The sequence below is a fragment of the Octopus bimaculoides genome, chromosome 11 (assembly GCF_046866305.1).
Source record: "Octopus bimaculoides isolate indiv1 chromosome 11, ASM4686630v1, whole genome shotgun sequence".
Taxonomy (NCBI): Eukaryota; Metazoa; Mollusca; class Cephalopoda; order Octopoda; family Octopodidae; genus Octopus; species Octopus bimaculoides.
This window is the reverse complement of record NC_142938.1, coordinates 69,539,112-69,561,790: the sequence shown is the minus strand read 5'-3', so window position 1 is coordinate 69,561,790 and position 22,679 is coordinate 69,539,112. Positions and strand designations below refer to the sequence as shown.

The following is a 22,679-nucleotide window of genomic DNA, read 5'->3' as shown; positions in this document are numbered from 1 at the left end:
ATCTATCCACAAGGCTTCGGTTGGCTCGAGGCTATAGAAGACACTTGCCCAAAGTGCCACGTAGTGGGACTGAACTCAAGACCACATGAATGAGAAGCGAGCTTCTTATCCACACAGCCACACACTTGGAGGAGAAAAAAAAATAGTCATTTTAGATGCAAATGTATTGCTTATGGAAAAATGACATCCCCCTCCTCCACTCCCACCACTAAAAAGGAAAAGCATTCTTTATAAGATGTATAAGAAGCAGCAGAAATTTTTGAGAAGTCCACTCTTCATCTCTACATCTGTGTATCAGTCATGATTTAGTCAATAATCCTGAATTTCTGCTATGGACCTCTTGTTACGTTAGATCAGGCACAGGCAACCTTGTTTGAGGAGCAAACTGCATGAGACACAACTCATCATCAGGTGGGCGGCATTACTGAAAAATAATTCGGGATCGGGCACAGGAGTGGCTGTGTGGTAAGTAGCTTGCTTACCAACCATATGGTTCTGGGTTCATTCCCACTGCGTGACACCCTGGGCAAGTGTCTTCTACTATAGCCTTGGGCCAACCAAAGCCTTGTGAGTGGATTTGGTAGACGGAAAACTGAAAGAAGCCTGTCGTATATATGTATATATATATGTATATGTATGTTTGTGTGTCTGTGTTTGTCCCGGCGACATCGCTTGACGACCGATGTTGGTGTGTTTACATCCCCATAACTTAGCAGTTCGGCGAAAGGGACCGATAGAATAAGTACTAGGCTTCCAAAGAATAAGTCCTGGGGTCGATTTGCTCGACTAAAGGCAGTGCTCCGGCATGGCCACAGTCAAATAACTGAAACAAGTAAAAGAGTAAAAGAGAGGTTATTTTTCATTAGGCATGCCGTCCAGAAAGTCCCATAGGCTGCAGTTTGCGATTTCTGCATTGGAGTTTTCTAAGGTATCATTACAGATTTCCTTGCCCCACCGACTTTGTTTTTCATAAGTTTCTTTAAAAATACATATTTTGAAACAAAGTTTTGCAGTTGTCTGTCTTCGTGAGAGGGGTAAAATTTAGTAACAAAAAAAAAAATGCCACCACATAAAAGGCACTCATACTAGTGCCACATAAGAAATGCCCATGCCAGTGTCACATCTGAAGCACCTGGGCAGATTCCATGTATAAAGCACCCATGCTGGTGTCATGTACAAAAACAACCAGTATATTTTGTAGAGTGGTTGGTATTAGGAAAGGCATCCAGTCATAGATACCATACCAAAATAGACAATTGGTGCCAGGGGCGGATCTCCGGCTTGCCAGCTCTTGTCAAAGTGTTCAACCCAGGCCAGCATGGAAGGTGGATGTTCAATGGTGACGACGACGACCTTTTGGGTGTAGTTTTGGATGATTGTTCTGTGCCTCACCCCGATTGTTTTACTACCAATTCTTGTGACTTAAACATGGCAACTGGTAATTTGTGGTCTGTGGGACTTTCTGAATGGCACACCTAACAAAAGATTACCTTGAATTCTTTGAATTCTGTTAGTAGTGCAGCTTACTTGGTGATTAGCCATGTCTCATATGGACCGATTCTCAATGAAGCTGCTCATTCCTGCTTTAGCACTTTTTTTATTTTTATTTTTATTTTTTTTCCTTCTCAGATATATGTGTTGGAAACAGCATTATGTAATCTACACTGTAATGAATATTTCTTCAAAATACCATTTAAAAGCATGCATTTTATAGACTCTATATGAGGAAACAAAACCAGGAGAGCCAGGGGAAAATGATCCCAAATTCCTTAAAAGTATTTCTTGTTATTAGCATGTTGTTGTTGTTGGCACTCCGTCGCTTACGACGTCGAGGGTTCCAGTTGATCTGATCAACGGAACAGCCTGCTCTTGAAATTAACGTGCAAGTGGCTGAGCACTCCACAGACACGTGTACCCTTAACGTAGTTCTCGGGGAGATTCAGCGTGACAAGGGCTGACCCTTTGAAATACAGGCACAACAGGAAGTAAGTAAGTGTGAGAGAAAGTTGTGGTGGAAGAGTACAGCAGCGTTCGCCACCATCCCCTGCCGGAGCCTCGTGGTGTTTTAGGTGTTTTTCGCTCAATAAAAACTCACAACGCCCGGTCTGGGAATCGAAACCGCGATCCTGTGACCGTGACTCCGCTGCCGTAACCACTGGGTCATTGCGCCTCCACTGTTATTAGCATAACCATCATCTATTACACCCTTGAAAATGTATCTCTGCCAAATTTCATTGGAATATATAGAGGAAACAAAGTCTAGGAGCTCCAATCTGCACCTATACCTTTTCCCTATTTACTTGTCCTTTTAAAATAAAATTATCTCCTCCATGGAATTTTTTTTTTTTTAAATAAGTAAACATTTTCATTTTCATTTCGTTATTTCAAATTAACCATGATGTTTTTATACATTCCACCCACTTCTTTTTTCGTGAAATGGTGTCACAGTTCTTCTCTTTTACCCTGTTGTCTAATGAATGCCATGGTCTACTTCCAATGTTGATATAAAATGAAATCCAAAACCTATGTTCATGCATAAATTTTAATTCAACATTATAAAATACTAACAAATAACATCAACAGCCATGTCTGATGTATAAAAATATGAAATTAAGAAAATCATAAAATAGTGTGATTATGGAAAAACTCGTGATCAAATGCATACATCATTTTTGTTAAATATACAGATGTCGCCATTAGCTCACTAAACGTTTTGGACATGTATTTGTCTAGGCAAGGAATTTTTTAATCCCACCCTGAACTTTCATATATATTTTACCCCCTTTTTTTTTTTTTCAAATGGCTTTCAGATTTGTATGTTTTGAATATCTGGGTTACAAAATCTTAAAAAAAAAAAAAATTAATTTAATTAAAATTTTCTTTTTTAAGTTAAAGACTTGGTGGAGTTTCGGAACAACACACCACTTGCTGTAACTTATATATATATTTTTTTTTTTCTTTCAGCAATTTCTTTGGATTTTCTATGGCTTAAAAACTTGTACAATTGTTGAACAAAAATTTTGAAAATTTCATTTATTTTTATTTTATTCTCTTTATTCAATTACTTTGATAAGTAAACTGTGATGAATATTAACGAGCAAAGTTAAATTATAATGAGTATTAACAACAACCAGGTAAAATTTTTGATCAGTATTAAAAATAACAGGTAAAATTATGACCAATATTCACAATAACTGGTGAAGCTATGTTCAGTATTGACTATAACAAGTAAAGTTATGATCAGTCTTAACAATAATAAAGTAAAGCTATGCTGGGTCAATGATAAGTAGAGCTGTAATCAGTATTAAAAGTGACACGTTATGATCTGTATTAACAATAACAAGTAAAACTATGATTAGTGTTAACAATAACAAATAAAGCTATGATAAGTATCAGCAATAGCAGATATAAGCTATGATCAGTAGTAACAATAACAGGTAAAATTATGATCAATATTAATGATAATGCATATCAATATTATCTTAACAGGTATGATCAGAATTATCAATAACTAAGAACAGAGTGGACCAAAAATCATGCACCAAAATATTTGACATTGTATTTATATTATTATTATTATTATTATTATTCATTTTCTTCATTAGGTGGGGGGGAGGGGCTCTGAAAGGGATCTCAGGGAGTAGCGTCCCTGCCTTCCTGAGCTAGTTTTCCACCACATTTCTTAAAAATTGGTCACGGGGACTACTCATGTCTACAAACTGAGGTTGGGGGTAAGCAAGGGATGCTCCCTGTAGAAAATCCAGCCCCAAAAAAGCCTCATGATAGCAAGGGAGAATGGGCCCCAACCAGCCCAAAGGTTGGGGTGGGTTGCACCTGCCTACCTTAGTTGCTATGGCATTGAGGAAGATCCGACCACCCCCAGTTAACGGGGACAAAACCCGGATTTAAAACACTGGATGATGATGATGATGTGCAAGTATGTGTGTCTTCATCATTATTTTATTTATTTATTGTATTCAATTTTTGAAAAATTGAAGCATGTCTAACAGTTCTGGAACATATTGAATTGAACTTATTTTGTGCATGATTTTTGGCCCGCCCTGTATAGTTATAATCAATATTAACAATGACGAGTGAAGTTAAGATCAGTATTAATATTTCAGTACAATAATGAGATAGTTATACAGTACCTCTTTATCTAGGTTAGTTTGGTTTTTGACCCTTCAGCATTCAGATTACTCAGCCAGATGTAAAGCTTGTTTATTCACATTGTTTTGAATTAACCTTTTTGTTACCAACCTGGCTGAAACCGGCTCTGGCTCTGAGTACAAATGTCTTGTTTTCATAAATTTTGAATTAAAATCTTCACCAAACCTTAGTCACAATTTATGTTCCTAACACTAGCTTAATGATAATTAAGTTCATCATCATCGTTTAACAGTCGCTTTCCATGCTAGCATGGATTGGACGATTTGACTGGGGACTGGCAAGCCAGAAGGCTGCACCAGGCTCCAATCTGATCTGGCAGAGTTTCTACAGCTGGATGCCCTTCCTAATGCCAACCACTCTGAGAGTGTAGTGGGCCAGTCACACGGTATGGGCAACGGTGTCGCTCAAAAGGTGTTTTTTACGTGCCACCTGCACGGGAGCCAGTTCAGCGGCACTGGCAACGACCTCGCTTGAATGATTATTAAGTTATTTTACTAAATTCTTTGTTATATTTAAAGTAATTGAAAGAAACACAGAGCATCTCAACAGAAATATGGTAACAAAAGGGTTAATCTTGTAGCTTCACAATGTTGATGATGTGACTGTTTATTTTTAGAATGACATTATAGGGATATGTGTGAGAGGCTGGATCTGACCGATTTGAACATAAAACAGAATGAATGTTTGGGCCAGATATGGCCGGTTTAAAGACTAAAGAGTTGATCCTGTTGTAAATATATAACTCTTCAACCTTTTAGCATTCAGATTACTCTGTCAAATGTAATGTTTATTTATTTACATTGTTTTGAATTAATCATGCATCATCTTGCAGCTTTGAGATTTTCATGATGTTATTGTTTAATTTTAGAAGGACCTTGTAGGGTAGGTGTGAGAGTTTGCATTTGGCTGGTTTGAACATAAAACGGAGAATATTTAGGTCTGATATATCCAGTTTAAATACTAAAGGGTTAACTAGTTTCAGCTTGGGAACCGTGGCTATGCTGGGGCACCACTGTTGAAATTAAGATGATGAATTTTGATTAAATTGAAAAATGTTTTTGTTTGTTTTATAACCAAATATTAAGATATTTTAATATTTTTTCTTCCATTTGTTTATTTCAGTGTATGAACAAAATATACTCCAAGAAGCTGCTCAGTCATTACTGGAACTTTCCGGAGCAACTTCAGTGTATAGTACTGTCCAAGGTCCTTCAGACAGCAACAACAATATATCACCCACCAGAATGGGGCCATGTCCACAGAATCCCGGTAATAATCAGCTCAATCAGGCTACAACTTTAGCAACAGTTGCAACCCCAGAACAAACTGTTGCAATGGTTGTTCCAGCTGCAACTCAATACCAGAGTGAAACGGTGATCACCTACACACCTGACACAGTGGTCACCTATTCTCCCATGCCAGAGAGTGCTGTTGCGTACACCTCTGAGTCAGTGGCCACAAATGGACCAAGCAATATAACTTATGAACCTGATGCTGTTGTCATGTACGCCCCTGACTGTGAAAGTTAATGTCATTTGAAACCTTTACCTTGGTTTACTGCTAGATTCTACTGCTGGTTAAATTGGTATTCAATAACAAATTTAGTGAAACTTACCTTCCCATAGAAAAAGAAAACCCATCATTTAAGGATTCTACATTCTGAATTCTCCCTCCCTTCTCCTCCCAATTTATTTACCTACCGTCTTCTACCTGGTTGTATATTAAAAATCTCCATTAAAATAGATTCCATTTAGATTTTTAAATAGTTACGAAATTTAAACTCGTCTAAAAACAAAAAACAAAAAAAACTTTGTGAGAATTACAGATATACATGGTTTTGAAACAGAATTTTTTTTTTTTTAATTTAAAAAAAAAAGTCTTTTCATGTCTTCCTTTCTTCAATATCGATTATTTTCTAATAAAATATCCAGGGTCTACTCCAACCCATTTGATCCATTTTTAACAGCAAACAAAATTATTGACTTAATATTGACTTAATGGTTTTTAGGTCAATAATTTTTGTAAAAAAAATCTTTAGAATCTCTAATTTTTCTTTATTTCTTCTAGATAATTGATAAAATTGATAAATGTAAAAATTGATTCTATTTGGGTCTCTACAAAATTAAAAAAGACTTCTTTTTTTTTTTTATATATATTCTGAACTAAAATCCTAGTTAGATATTAATTTATGATTTTTCTGTCTAAATTTAATGAGTATGAAAACACCAAATGTGAAAATATTATACCAACTATTAATGTAGCGAAGATGGGGAGGGAGAATAAACAAGAAAAGTATTTCTTTTAAACTTTAATATTGCTTCTTCTAGAAATGTCTAATTTAAGGCTGTCTTTTCCTTCTTTTTACTGTGCTCCACAAAGAAAGTTGAAAGCGGTTGTATGAAGCCTTACTGCAATTCAATCTTCAATGATGTGGTTCATTTATTTAACAGACATCGTAAATCCATCCAATTCTAAAACAAAATGAAAAAAAAAAAAGAACTAAAAAAAATAAAACCCCCCAAAAACAGAAGAACCCCCTCCAGGAAAATCCCAATGTGCTTATCCTCCCTAACTCATTTTTCCTTCTGAAGAATCCATCCAAGCAAACATTTAGCACAACTAAAACTTCACCAACATTTTCTGTCTGCCTGCACTTGGTATTAAATCTGGTTATGTTTTATTATTACCTTCACTACGCATGGACATATTTCAAGTAAAGCTCACCTCTGCTGACTGTAGTAACCAAATATTCCAAAAACTCCACAGAAAATAGACATTTTCAAATAAAGCTCACCTCTGCCTATTATAGTAACCATAGACACTAAACATCCCACAGAATTCACTGAAACTTAGTTCTCTGTGACAAATCAATGTCCCTCCCATAACTCTTTTTCTTTTATTGAATTGCTTATTTTACAAATTGGCAATGTTCGTTTGTCTTCATTTTTTTTTTCTGTCTTCAATTACAAAGTAAATTTCTTTAAAGAACTTTTAGAATGATACTTTTTTTTTTTTTGAGTTGAACAAATTAGCATATTCTATCTGATATTTCCTTATGTTCTTGGAGAAACCTTCTGTTATCTTAGTTGGCAAATAGTATGTATTTACCAACTTAGTAAAATAAATTGCTTAGAATTTAGTCTCTTCCTCAAAACATAATATAACACTTATGATGTGGTTTGAACCCAAGTTGGAAGGAACTCTATCTTCTAGTCATTCTGAATTGTTTCAGGAATTAACATCCAATTTAATAATAATAATAATGATAATGACGATAATAATAAAAGGGCTCAGTGTTGAAAATTGAATGGAGAGGTAAAAGTATAAACAAATCTTGATGTCTCAAATAAACTAAACAAAAAATAGTTTTAAAAAAAAAAAAATTTTCTTTTTGAGATTATCGAAGTACTTTAAAGAAATATTGCTCTTGTTATAATATTTGTTCTTGTGATATTCTTCATGGGTTTTGGGTGTATGTGTGTGGTGGGGGTTATTTTGTGTTGCTTATTGTCTGCACATATTCATTGAACTATTTCCATAGACAAAATGTCAGCGCTACAATGCCACATAAATTTTTAATTTACCTTTACATGGCTGAGTGATTGGCCTTAAGTGATAAAGCGGGCAATAATAGCACTGGTATGAGTGATGTCTGATAAAATATGAGCCAAATGCTTTTGCAGTTTGCCATTATTATTATTATTATTATTATTATTATTATTATTATTATTCGCGATGGATTGGCAGAATCGTTAGAGTGTTGGACGATATGCCTTGTAGTATTTGTTCTGGCTCTTTACATTCTGAGTTCAAATCCTTCCAAGGTCAACTCTGCCTTTCATCCTTTTGGGGTTGATAAAATTAAAGAAACGGTCCAATACTGGAATTGACGGTATTAACTGACACCCTTCCCTCAAAAATTGCTGGCCTTCTACTTAAATTAGAAACTAATTATTATTATTATTATTATTAATATTATGAGTAGTGGCTGGTTGAATCGGTAGAGTAGTGGACAAAATACCTTGTAGTATTTAGTTATGTCCCTTTACGCTCTGAGTTCAAATCCCACTGTGGTTGACTTTGCCTTTCATCTCTCTGGGAAGGATAAAATATCAGCTATTTCTTTCCTCAAAATTTGTGGCCTTGTGCCTGTATTAGAAACCATTATTATTATTATTATAATTATTATTATTATCATTATTATTATTATTATTATTATTAATATTATAGGGGTGGTGGGTTGATAGAATTGTTAGAGCATTGGAAAATTGCTTTGAGGTATTCCTTCAAGCTCTTTATGTTCTAGGTTCAAATCCCACCAGAGTCAACTTTGCAAAATTTGTGGCCTTGTGCCTATGTTAGAAACCATTATTATTATTATTATTATTTTAATGTTTCTTAGTATTTCTTGTCTTCTTTCTTCCCCCACTCCTTCCTTTCTTTTAATGAAGTTGTCATTTTTCATCTGCCATTTTGTACTATACAATGTTTAGGACAAAATGTTTTCTCTTTTCAATCGGTGCTAGAATAATGAGCTGAGGTGACAATATCTGAAGCATTATAATAATAATTCATTCTGTAAACAGTTTCAACTGCTTATCACTACACTTGCTACTGAATGAACATCATTTATTTACTTATGTCTTTCACTGAAGATTTTCATCTTCTAGAACAAAAGAATCTTTGATTCTATAATTTCTTTTTCTTCATTTTTTAAAAAAATATTTACAACTGCTTATATATTATCAATTGGAGATACATTTCTCCCGGTGTATATTGTACAGATATCGTCTTGGTAATATCTTTCATGGTTTGGTCAACGAGGCTTTATAAATCCTGTATTCATTTTACAGTGTTCCAGTGATTTAAATTTTTTTTTTATATATATATAAAATTATTTATAAAGTAAAAATAAATAAAAAGAAATTACAAGTTGGTTTATGCTACATGTTTGATATAAGCATATGATATTTTGGAGTGGAAAAAAAATGCTTAAAATAAAGTGATTGACGGTAATGGTTGTCCCTAACTTGTGAAAATTCATGTTCAACTGGAAGATAACATCTGGATTTATAAACAGTTTCTTATCATTATAATATATTTCCTTATTCTACTGTATTCAAATGCTATTGTGTGTGCATGAGTTATAATTTTGTTGTTTTTTTTTTTTCAAATCAAAAATTTTCATTTCTAGAAATTTATATTTAGAAAAGAAAAAAAAAATAGTGTTTTAACTTAAGCAAAATGAAAACAGTGTTTCTTAAAAGTAATTTATGCCACAACTTGTGTTGTATAACACAAGTTGAACTTGTATTCCATCCGACATTTGTAAATATGTTGAAATCCTTCCAAGAATTTTGTTTTTTTTTTTCCAACTCAGCAAATTCTTTTTTTTTTCTACACTTTTTAATCAATGTCCAAAGCAAAATGAACTATCCAGTTGTTTTAATGGTAAATCATTTGGTTGTTATATTTGAAAATACCTTGCAGGATTATGGATTTCTGTCTTTTCTGTCCATTAAATATGTTTCTACAGGCTTTATATACTTGAACAAAATAATATTGCTTCACACAACTATCATGGATTTAATCTCAATCATCCGTCCACATTTTACTTTGCAAAATTAGTTCTGTTACATCAGCTTCAGTAATTCCTTCCGTTATGAATCTCTCTAATGTATACATATCCTCACTCCTCTGTCTATGGCATACTGGTCTCCGTCTTCATTGATTTTCCTGTTAACTGTTGATACATGCTGCATAGATTGTTTTGTATTGTTAACCGTTCTATAATAATTGCTGTTCTTGCTATCTGTCCAGCCTTTCTCCAGGTGAGATTCCACCCAAACAGTATTCTGCTGAAGTAATTTTAACATTTCTAATCTTCTCTTCACTGTTTTATTTTTGGGTTGTCCCCCCACCCCACCCCCTACTCCTCTTCCTTTCTCGTATTCTGATTGTTTACTTAAAAACCCTGAATTCAGCTAAACATTTTACATTTGCTGTGATTTTTACCAATTTTTTTTTATTTTTTTTTTTAAAGAAATCTTTCGTCAGTTTGTAATAAACTTGATAAAAAGAGAAACTTTTTCCTCATCGGATTTTACACAGGATTAGCTATCTTTGTCCCCCTATCTCCAATACTAGAATGCTACATACCTAAGATATGGTTCTTAATTGTTGGGAAAGAAGAGAGCTGATGACAAGAGTGGCTGAAACATTCTCTAAGTTAGAATAACTCAAAGCACATATTATTCTTTTAAAGTAAGCCAAAATCTAGGTGTACTTTATTGTCTAGATTATCCTCTTCATTGTTTTTTCTCTTCTTTTTGTTCTCCCACCATAATAGTGGTTTGCCCAACAAATATTATTTTAATCTTATTACTCAATAAGCAATGGCCTAAATATTTATTTGATTTGTAATTGTTTTCTATTTCTAGTTTATTTATTCCTTTTTTTATGTTGTCTTAAAAAGTCTAACCTGTTGCATTAGTTAGAACCAAAGTCAATAAGGTTTGCTTACTCACAGCTGAAAACCAAAGTGAAATGCTATAACATTTCCTCCAATAATATACCATAATCAATGAAGAAGAAGTTTCTTCTCACTCTTTCTCCCTTCCACAATAAAAAAAAAATTAAAACATTCCATTTCTTTCATTATGTTTTCTCCCAGTCTAAAACAAGTTCTCTCTTGATGAGAACCATTCTGTTGTTATTTTATGATCGTTTCAAACTACCTAGTTGCTTTTTATATTATCATATGAAATGCATATTTGGAAATAAATAAATAAATAAATAAATGAAAAAAAAGAAAAAGAAAAAAATATTCCTATATTTGTGTGTTAAAGCTGAGCTATTACATGTTGTTTTGTTGTCGGACGTATGATTTTTGAAGTGAAATAGCTTCAGTTGTTAACACAGCAGCTTTTTGAAGTTTAGTTTTGTTTGTTTATGGTGCTAGTCACATCATATTGGAATGTGTCCACTAAAATCCAAGACACTTGTTGATTTACAGTCTATTTTTTAATATTCTTTCACAAATTGAATGTGGTTAGTGATACATTTGGAATTTGCTTTTTTCAATTTTATACGGGCTGGGTGGGTATACATTCTTGTCACTTTATTATTATTATTATCATTATAACTATAATTATTATTATTATTATTATTATTATTCAACTGGTTTTAGGGAAGAAATTTAATATGCTAAAATATTGCTTTCCTAACATTCCAGTGTTTAAATTCTAAAATAACTTGAATTTTTTTTCTTCTCCTTCCATTTTGCTACATGTAACAAATCTGTTGGGTGCTGGTTTTAATATTTTAATAAATCTTAAATTTGTTTTATATGTGTATATATATATATATATATATATATATATATATATATATATATATATATATATATATGTATATATGTGTATATATGTATATATGTGTATTTAATTATTATTTTCATTTGAAACAATTATAAGTCATTTATTGAATTACAATATTTCGATAAAACCTTTATAACTTGTTCAGCTCTGACAATGTTAGACACAGTGACACAATGTTATATAATTTTGGTATCTCTTGGTAGATTCTGATAGTATTAAACAGTTATTTACACTCCTACATATCAATCTTGGTAGTTACCTCTCATAGACATGTATGACTAGTTTTTTTGTTTTTTTCTTCTGGTAGACATGGTAGCAATTTATGTTAAATTAATTTTAAATAGTTTATGAATTTTCTTTTTTGTATTTCTATGTATTGGCATTATCCCTTGTCTGTTTAACGGCACGGTATCAGTTGTCTCCAAACTTTTACTTCTTTACTCTTTATTTCTTAATACACGGTCGTAGAACAACATTCAGTTTTCTGGGTATTAACTAAATATTTGTATTTAAAATTAAAAATTAAAAAAAAAAAAAGAAGAAAAGTGGTTTACACACTAAAAATATTAATTAGTGACTCATTCGCTTAGTGTCACTTCTGGTGTTTCTTACTGGAAATAAAAAAATAAAAATGCCATGGACCTTTTTAAATCACCTGTCTTTCAGAATTGATTATGGTAGGATGTGATATATACTCTGAGTACATACCAAAATAAGGAATTTAAACAGTATATATAAATATATATATTTTTTGGAAATGGATTTGGTATTCTTTATTTCATAACCTATACTTCACACTCTTGGTATTTTATCAACCAATATAAAATATTTAATGTCAGTAGTAATTAGATATTTAGCCATTTCCTTCATAATTAATTAATCAGCTAGAAAATAACTTCTCCTTGGAAGCAAAATATTTACAGCTTTTTAGTAAATCTATTTAAACATATTTCAGTGTCTATGTACCTGTATGACATGGAAGAAATGATTTTATTATTATTATTATTATTATTATTATTATTATTATTATTATTATTGTCATCAAAGTATGCTTTTTGTTTGTCATGTAAATTTCATTGTTTTAAAAGAATTCTTATCTAGTCAGATTATGTAATGGTCTTGTAAAATTTTAAAGATTTTTTTTTTTTGTGGGGGGGAAAATTTGTTGCTATTAAAATGTCTTCTTTTAAAATTAATATGAAATACTGGTTTGGTTAGGAATAAAATAAAGATTATATGTATATTACTTTTCTATAAATTTTTCATTCCCCCCCCCCTTTCATCTTTATAATATTTATTCTTTATAACTTTTTGATTTCTTGAAAATTCCTTTCTATTGTAGAAATGAAAAACCTTACTTCAATTTGTATCATTGATTTCAAAATCAAATCAAAGCACACACACACACACACACACACAAACAAAAAAATACCCTCCAAAACAATGTAAGATATGTATTAAAAAAAAAACCCAAATTTTTTAAGATCTCTTTTTTTTAGTTTCTACTTTCTTTTCTTCCCCACCCTCTCATTTCTCACATAAAGTTTTGATAAACTTCCTTTTCGATAATGATAGATTCAAACTTACCTAAACCTGGATTTTCTTTTTTTACCTCTTGTAATTATTTTTTTGAAATTTCATTAACTCATTTATCAATTTATTTTTTATTCATTTCTTTCATGTCTTCATCAAATTCACATATTTAAAATAAATTACATGCTATTTATTAAAATATTCTAACACACAATCCAATCCACCATCAGTTTTTTTTTTCTTTTTTTCTTTTTGTATTAAAGCCAAATGGTCATTATTCTTTTTTTTTTATTTCATAAATCAATTTTAGCACCATTTTTTTTTATTCAGTAGTTGGAAAAATAAGGAAAAAAAAATCCCAAACAAGAAAAAAACACATTTTCCACTTTTTTTTTATCATAATCATATTTTTTTTGTCTTTGATTCTCTTGTGATTCCTCTGTTCTGTTGTGAATGAAGGAAATGGTATAACTTGTATTAGACCACTGGCTCTGCCGCCTCTGAAATAGTTGGCAATGGAAAGACATTTAACAATTTGGTAACATATCATTGGCTGTGGTACTCTCTTAGAGAGTTTTTTTTTAATTGTTTTTTTTTCCTCAACTGATTTAAATTTTTATTTTCATTTTTATTTTTCTTTATTCTTTTCCACCAAAGCAAATTTTGATAGAATAAATGTAGCTCTTTTTAAAAAGAAAAACAAAAACAGACTTTTGACTTGTTTCTCTTTACTTTTCTAAATCATCATCACCGTTTAACGTCCGCTTTTCATGCTAGCATGGGTTGGACGATTTGACTGAGGACTGGTGAACCAGATGGCTACACCAGGCTCCAATCTGATTTGGCAGATTTTCTACAGTTGGATGCCCTTCCTAACGCCAACCACTCAGAGAGTGTAGTGGGTGCTTTTATGTGCCACCGGCACAAAGGTCAGTTAGGCGGTACTGGCAACGGCCACGCTCAAAATGGTGTATTTTACGTGCCACCTGCACAGGAGCCAGTCCAGCTGCACTGGCAATGACCTCGATGGAATGTCTTTTCACATGCCAGGAAGGCGCTGCTGGTAACAATCACACTCAAATGGTGCTATTTATGTCCCACTGGCACGGAAGCCAGGCAGCTGCTCTGGCAACGATCACGCTCGGACGGTTTCGCTTTTACTTGCCCCAACAGGTCTTCGCAAGGCGAGTTTAGTGTCCAATGAAAGAGACGTTGGCATGGGTGCCAGTCGTTGAATTTGGTTTGATTTTGATTTCACTTGCCTCAACAGGTCTTTGGAAGCGGAGTTTAGTGTCCAATGAAGGAAAGGTAAGGTACGCATAAGTGGGCTGGCAGAGGCCTCAGATTATGGTCTCACTTGGTTTGCCGGGTCTTCTCACATACAGCACAGCATATTTCCAAAGGTCTCGGTCACAAGTCATTGCCTTGGTGAGGACTAATGTTCGAAGGTCGTGCTTCACCACCTCATCCCAGATCTTCCTGGGTCTACCTCTTCCACAGGTTCCCTCAACCGCTAGGGTGTGGCACTTTTTCAAATAGCTATCCTCATCCATTCTTGCCACATGACCATATATTTATATTTATTGTGCTTAGACATGCTTTAACAAAAGCTATAGATCCCACACAACTCTCAGTGGTCTTGTAGCATGCTCAAGACAAACTCAGAATTTCTAATTCCTTGTACTGTTGTTAGATAGTCATTGATCCTATACTGGGTTCCGCTCTTGACTGGCCTTGTTTGTTGTTCTGCTGTGTTTCTAGAAATCTTCACCATGGGAGCCAGTTTAGTCACCAACAACCAGAATATGCAACTGGCCGTACTAGACTACACATTACCAATATATTTTTTTATTGCCCACAGGGGGTTAAACAAGGACAGACAAAGGGATTAAGTTCATTACATCGACCCCAGTGTGTAACTGGTAGTTATTTAATCGACCACGAAAGGATGAAAGGCAAAGTTAACCATGGCGAAATTTGAACTCAGAACATAACAGCAGAAAAAATACCGCTAAGCATTTTGCCCGGTGTGCGAACGATTCTGCCAGCTCGCTGCCCTACACATTACCAATAGCAATTGTGAACAATCTGATGTGTGCGTGTGTGTGCAGCCATAGCTGTAAGTTTGCATCTCAACTACATGGTTCTAGGTTCAATCCCTCTGCATGGCACCTTGGGCAAGTATCTTCTACTATAATCCCAGGCCAACTAGAACTTTGTGAGTGGATTTGAACAGTTGCGCATTCTATTAAGTATGTAGCCATAAGAGGCCTTATTCTATTAGTGCTAATATTATTACTAAGAGAAGGCGGCATGCTGGGCAAAATGCTTAGCGGTGTTTTGTCTGTCTTTACGTTCTGAATTCAAATTCTGCTGAGGTCGACTTTGCCTTTCATCCATTCAGGGTCGATAAATTAAGTACCAGTTGCATACTGGGGTTGATCTAATCGACTGGCCTTCTCTCCTACAATTTCGGGCCTTGTGCCTGGAGTAGAAAAGAATACTTAAGGCGGCAAACTGGCAGAAATGTTCGCTTGCCGGGCAAAATGCTTAGAGGTATTTTGTCTCTCTCTATGTTCTGAATTCAAATTCTGCCGAGGAATCATTACACCCTTCTCTGAAGGGTGTAATGATTTTATTGGTGTAGATCGATATCTCAAGGTGGAAAAAAAAAAAAAAAAAAAAAAAAAAACACAAAGGAAAAGGAGTGAGGTATGAATTTCAGTGGGTTGCAGTTCTAGAAAGTAAGTAATGGGAAAATGTTTTTAGTAAAGAATGTAGTAGCTGAGATACATTGTTTGGGGACAACAGCCAGCATGGGGAGGATATATAATTGGTTTAGAACAGAGATTCTCAAACTTTTTGGGCCACTATGCCCCCCCATGGCCACATAATTCCCTCAGTGCCCCCACCCCTATTTTTATGTATAAATAAATATTTTATATTTTACTAATTTATATATACTATGAATCATTTGATATTTAATATAATATATAATTTGTATACAATACTATATTATAATAAATTCATAGCGTCCCCCAATCCACTGCCTTGCTCCCAATGCCTCCTTTTTCTCTACTGGCTCTCATTTGCCCACCATTATCAGATTGACACAATTAATATTTCCCTTTAATCTGTAGTAGGTTAACATTCTGGGAAAGAAGGATTAGGCATAGTGATTAGTGCAGGGGTTATGAGACTGGTCATGACAAATGATAAGAGAAAGAGTAGCAAGTAGGATAGGAATAGCTCAATGGAGGTGATCCAGCTAATATACCAGATAACAAAAATTAATCACCAAAATACCAGAAGACTAAAATGAGCTAATGAAGGATCTGACAGAAATTAGCAGCTGATGCTCTTTCCATTTTTATTAATGTTAAATGATAACAATGACAACTTAGCAAACACTCATTATGCAGTATTTCCATTACCATGAGTCAACAAGAGAGTCTCTAATCTCAGTCAACATCCTAGAAATAGCAGCTAAATCTCTCACAGATCACATCCTACTGTTCTAAATTAAAAATAAATATGGATGCATTAGATAATGTAGTCTACTGTGGTGTATGGTAGGTTCTGTGGATTGCACAGAGTGGCCACTTTGTATATGTGCGCTGTCTGTAGCTGAATGTTATGTCTAATCCTTTAGCATTCAGAGTTTTCTGTCTAACGTAATGTTTATTTATTCACATTTTTTAAAATTAATCATGTCATCTTGTAGCTTTGAGATTTCAGTGATGTAACTGTTTATTTTTAGAATGACATTGTAGGGTAGGTGTGAGATGTTGGAGCTAGCTGCTTTGAACATCAAACAGGTAGAATATTTGGGCTGGATTTGGCAGGTTTAAATGCTAAAGGGTTAAGGAAGGGAGCAGCCAAAGCCCATGCTACACTACTAGTAGTCTGATATAAAAATACCCCTTAAACAAGTGGGATGATCTTGGCTGGAAATACTTTGATAATTAGTTTGAAGGCCCATGGCCCAGTGGTTAGAGTATCAGGCTCACAATCATGAGGTAGTGAGTTTGATTCTTGGACCAGGCTCTGTGTTGTTCTTGAACAAGACACTTCATTTCACATTGCTCCAGTTCACTCAGCCGCAGAAATGAGTCACGAAGAGGGGAGGCTAGTATGCACGGATGACTGCTGGTCTGCCATAAAACAACCTTGTCCGGACTTAAGCCTCAGAGGGTGACTTTCCAGGTGCAATCCCATGGTCATTCATGACCAAAGGGAGTCTTTACTCTTTACCCTTTTAGTCTGCTTGATCAAAGCTACCACATTGCTAAACATCATCCCTTTTATTTACTACTTTACTGCACTAAGGATGACAAGACTAGGACAGTTCTGTCCTTTTTGATAGGTTTAGGTCAGAGTCCCTTCTAAGTCGCTCTCTGTAATTTTCTTGAAAGAAATCGCACCTGAAATACAACCCTCACTCATTTGTTCGAAGGATATCTCTTGATCTCATAATCATTATCACATTAATGTAATGTAATTATAATTACTAATTTTCAAACTATCTACAAAACTGGCGAAGTAATACAAATTTTTTATTCCATGGTTGTTGTCATATTAATTAGGCTTTCAAGGCATCAATTCTTTCAGGAAACTTGATCGACGTCTTGTCTCGATTTAGTTTCTTCATAACGTTCTGAAAAATACATATTTGTTATTAAATTCGAGGAGTTTTGGATCGTTTTCTTCTACCTTTCTCCGACTTTGTAAACACCAATTTCTGTAATTTTATTATTTTTCACTTTTATTTCAAATTTATGTTCGAAACATCAATTTTACGTAAACAATACTAGCGTATTTCTGTAAAATGTCAAAAAAATAAATTATGCATTTTAAAGAGTTATGAGGAGATAAAACCAGGAGGCAGAGAGAATGAGCCAAACTTCTTCAAAACAAACTAAAATTAATATCATTGACATAGTCGTAATCTATATTATCGTAAACGAATCTATGCAAAATTTCGTTAAAAAATATGCTTATTTTCAGAAAGTTACGAAAGTGGCTGTGATGCTCATACCTTCTGTAAGGTTAATAACGTTAATAAAACGAATTAGCTGTAAACAAGAATCGAACCCAACACACAGAGGTAGACCGCTTGTTCTAGATCCTCCTACACTGCAATTAACAGGAAGTCAATATCACAAAGAGGAGACCACTCTAAAATATTGTAACGCACGTGTTCAACATGGCTGACGATGATTTGGTTTTAAATGTTTACGTCTCCAAAAAGGATTCTAAGTCAGTGAAAACAAATAATTCGAATAATCAATCAGCACCAGGAAGACTTAAAAATAAACAGCTTAATGGAAACCAAATCTCATCAACATTCGAATATGATGAACATATTGATTCAAATGAACCTTATGTTTCGAATTCTGTGAAATCACGGAAAAGAAAGGCTGAAAAACAGCCAACAACGCATTCAGAAAAAAAATCAAAAACTAGTGCTATCCACTTTTCCTCCCTTTTTAATTCCAATCCTGAAATTCCTACAGTAAATCCTGAGCCTGTGCAGTCTGTTAAAGAAGAACTGTTTTCGAAAGAATCTTTCGAAAGCCTCTCCTTAAGTCCGTATATATTACAATGTTTACGAAATGATTTTCAATTCAGTCAAATGACAACTGTCCAACAGTTAACTATACCACCAGTTCTAGATGGGAAAGATGTTTTAGTCAAATCGCATACTGGTACAGGTAAGACTTTATCTTATGCAATTCCAATTGTACAAACACTTCAGGCCAAACAGCCGAAACTGAAACGAAGTGATGGAGTCCATGCTATCGTTATTGTACCTACTAGAGAACTCGCTTTGCAGAGTTTCCAAACTTTTCAGAAACTTGTCAACACTTGTTGCTGGATTGTTCCAACTTGTATTATTGGTGGTGAGAAAAGGAAATCTGAGAAAGCCCGATTACGGAAAGGAGTTACCATCTTGGTGGGTACCCCTGGTCGGTTAACCGATCACTTGCTCCATACAGAATGCTTAGTAACGAATCGCGTACAGTATCTTGTCATTGATGAAGCAGATCGTTTACATGATATGGGTTTCGAAAAAGAAGTACAGCTTATTATTAGTATTCTTAATAAATCAACACCAGAAAGACAGACTATTTTGCTATCAGCAACTCTTACTGAAGGTGTTGAGAAATTAGCTGGAATATCTCTCAAGTCCCCTGAAAGAATCGATGCTTCGAAAGAGCATAAAGAAAATAATTCTCTTCTCACAAAAGGTGACAGTTTATTTTCTGTTCCTGAGAAGTTAAATCAGCATTTTATGATTGTCCCTTGTAAACTGCGTTTGGTTTCTCTTATTGGCTTTATTGCTTCTAAATGTATAAATTCAAACCAAAAATCCAAAATTATGGTTTTTTTATCAACACAAGATTCAGTTGAATTCCATTTCAAATTATTTTCTGAAATTTTTGAGTTGGAACGTAAAGATTCAAAAACTTTTTCCGACTACATTGAAAAAAAATCGAAAAAGAAGAAAAATTCTTCACTGGTTAAATTTTACAAACTTCATGGAAACATGTCTCAAGATGATCGTACCAATAATTTTACAAAATATTCATTATCACGTTGTGGTGTTCTGTTGTGTACAGATGTTGCAGCTCGAGGCCTTGATCTGGCACATGTTAGGTGGATTGTACAGTATACCTCACCTGGTGAAACTAGAGAATATATACATCGTATTGGCCGAACAGCACGAGCTGGTGCTCAAGGCAATTCACTTCTGTTCCTTATGCCTTCCGAGACAGCATATATTAAAGCATTAAATGCTATGAAAATTAATTTAGTGGAAATATATATTAAAAACATATTGGGTGACCTTTTGCAATTATTGAACCTATTACCAAAAATTATTGAGAATAGAAGACCAGTACGTACTTATGAAGAAGCTGCTTCTTCTTTTCAGATGTATATTGAAAATTTTACACATAATTCTAATGAAATGCTTGATCTTGCCAAAAAGGCATTTCAGTCTTTTGTTCGTTCATACTCGACCTACCCTAAAGATCTGAAGGACATTTTTCACTTAAAATACCTCCACATTGGACATTTAGCAAAAAGTTTTGGGCTCAGAGATGCTCCTAGCCAATTAGGAAATAATCCCATGAACAAGCACTTTAAATTTAGTAAACATGACCCAAAGAAGTCTAATTTCAAATATAATTCAAAATTGCGGTTTAACAAAGAAACTACACACAAGAAAAAATCTGTTGATATGTCAGAATTTGCCAGTGGACTAGATTGGTAAAAGGAAACAATTAACAATCATTGAATGACGCCTTTATATCAGAATTTTCCAGTGGAATGGAAAATTGGTTGTAGAAAATAACTACAAACCGTTGACTAACTTTTGGGGGAGGTTCAACATGTGAAAGACTGAAATGAAAGAGGTTAATTAAAGTGCAGAATCATTAACCCAAAGGTAACTTGAGTCTTCCTATCAGTTTTGACCTGTGCCTTGTAAAGCACAGCATATTCTTTGCTGGACATTGGTTACATTTCCATTCTATGATTGTGTGAGTTGTATGAAGGACATCATGCAGTAAACCATTCATGGAAATATTACATTTACTGAATCATCCAAACTTTGAAAAGCAGAAGTAAAAATATTTGAAAATTTGTTAAAGAAATTTCAATGCATTGTTACAAAATAAAAAGAATTCATTATTACTTTTTTTCATTCTTCTGATACTTTTTATTTTCTTCGATTCATTACAAAATGACAAATACTCCCTGATTTGTGTAACGTAGAATACATGCAGATCTTAAAACTGATCAAGCCATCTCATTATTGCGATTACCAAAGCAGCTGAATCAACAAGAGTGCTGATAGAAATAGCAACTAAATATTGCTCATACTTCTTCCCTATAATTTTAAAAGACTGGCACCCATGCCGGTGGAATGTAAAGAGCACTATTAGAGCGTTGAGAATCACAGAGACAGCAATAGGTGACCGAGACAGCAATAGGTGACCGAGACCTTTGGTGATATACTGTGCCTGTGTAGAGTTGTCAAGCCACTGGTGTCACATCAATGTCACATAAAAAGTACCCACTACACTCTTGGAGTGATCGTTGCTAGTGCTGCTGGACTATGCAATCATATTTTGTCACTGTTCTTGGTAACCATCCCTACATAAGAAGGATGTAGTGCAGCTGTGATGGATTCTTCTTGCTATGACTTCTTATACGAGGAAGAGATGAGAATAAGAAGATCAAGTAAACTCTATGGTTTATGGTTAATTTATGATTAATTTTAGAATAGTGAAAGACAAAACTAGATATGTATTTAATCTGCCTCTTTGTTATTATAACCTAAAAGTATTATACATCCCTCACTTGGGTAACAAGTTGGCAGTAGGAGGAAAAACATCTGACAATAAAGATCCTGCATCAAGCCGAAAGAAATTGCTTCCGAGTAGCCAGTGGCACCGAATTGGACCATAAAGAAAATGAATAATATACGAATTGCCATTCCAGATAATTGGCTTACAGAAACTATCTTTCAATTTCAAGAGAAGGTAAACAAGCAGCCAGCAGCAGGTGCAACCAAGGAAGGGAGATAATCAAAATAAATAAATCTAAATTGAGATGCTATTAAGGAGAAGACAATCCATTTTTTTTTGCTCACCTTAGAAATTTGTGGTTCTTTTATCAATCAAATCAGATCCCCGAAGTTGCTCATTAAGAGGAAATTGTAGAACTGAACAAAGTCAAAATCTAAATTAGTATGGATTGAACTTTACTGAATGGAAGATCTAATAAAGGATATTCTTTTAGATTAGGAAGGACTGAAAAAGTAGTAATTGGTATCTGAGTGAAGGCATGCAGCTAATTGAGAAGTGCAGAGGTCATCGTAAAAGTGATAGAAGGGGCAACACTTTCACGAGCTAGTAGTTGCAGCATGTGATTGAATTATTGCCAATCAGTGATATGGTGTTTCAGGCTGTGTTATGTGCAGCTGGTGGCCACATGTATGTAAGCAGTACTTCAGGACATGACTTGGGTCTTGTAGAAGGTCGGCAACTGATCAGAGCTAAGGTATTGTGATTTGCGGGGGGATATGAACAGCCAGGTGAATAGGGACAAAAACGAAAATGTTACCATCATAATAAGGGCTCTGGTTTACTGACTGATTTGATACCCCTGGAAGATAGAGAATTGGTAAGATGCTTAAACTTGAAAGGATTTAAACAAAAAACAGCTAGAGAAGGCATCCTCCTGGGGTTAGCAACATTGGTTCCTACAGAATAGCTATATTGAAGTGATGATAAACAGTACTTCTTAGTATAGTTACTACTTTCATCTCTTATACAGATTTTCTAATCAGCTATCTTGTTGCAAGAGTGGTTGTCATTTTTCTATATATTGGCAGCTGGAGTAAACTACTATCTCTAGGGGATGGGTGCCCACCACTGAAGATGAGCACAAATAGCTGAAAATCAGACAGTCTGGTGGTCTCGTTGTCGTTTGATGTTTGCAATCTATATCATGTGCAGAATGCAATGATAACCAACTAGAGGTGATGTCCTCCTGGGGTTAAAAATGGTAGTAATGTTGGCTCCA

The 22,679-nt window shown here is 34.3% G+C and overlaps 2 protein-coding genes across 2 annotated transcripts in view; both read left to right on the top strand.

Annotated features, from left to right (window-relative positions):
- Positions 1-7,299, top strand: part of LOC128249104 (uncharacterized) — a 44,906-nt gene extending 37,607 nt beyond the window's left edge. Inside the window, exon 2 of the mRNA XM_052971915.2 lies at positions 5,293-7,299. Coding sequence (XP_052827875.1) covers positions 5,293-5,699 — 407 coding nt within the window. The 3' untranslated portion in view covers positions 5,700-7,299. The remainder of the gene's footprint in view (positions 1-5,292) is intronic.
- A 10,935-nt stretch (positions 7,300-18,234) lies between these two features.
- LOC106876700 (ATP-dependent DNA helicase DDX31) lies at positions 18,235-20,788 on the top strand. Its single transcript, XM_014925360.3, has one exon. The coding sequence runs from the start codon at positions 18,289-18,291 to the stop codon at positions 20,359-20,361; it is 2,073 nt and encodes a 690-aa protein (XP_014780846.2). The 5' UTR covers positions 18,235-18,288; the 3' UTR covers positions 20,362-20,788.
- The last annotated feature ends 1,891 nt before the right edge of the window (positions 20,789-22,679 follow it).

What these genes read in the sequence shown, in the direction of transcription:
- LOC106876700 (XM_014925360.3), top strand. Translation starts at nt 18,289, where the DNA reads ATGGCTGACGATGATTTGGTTTTAAATGTTTACGTCTCCAAAAAGGAT.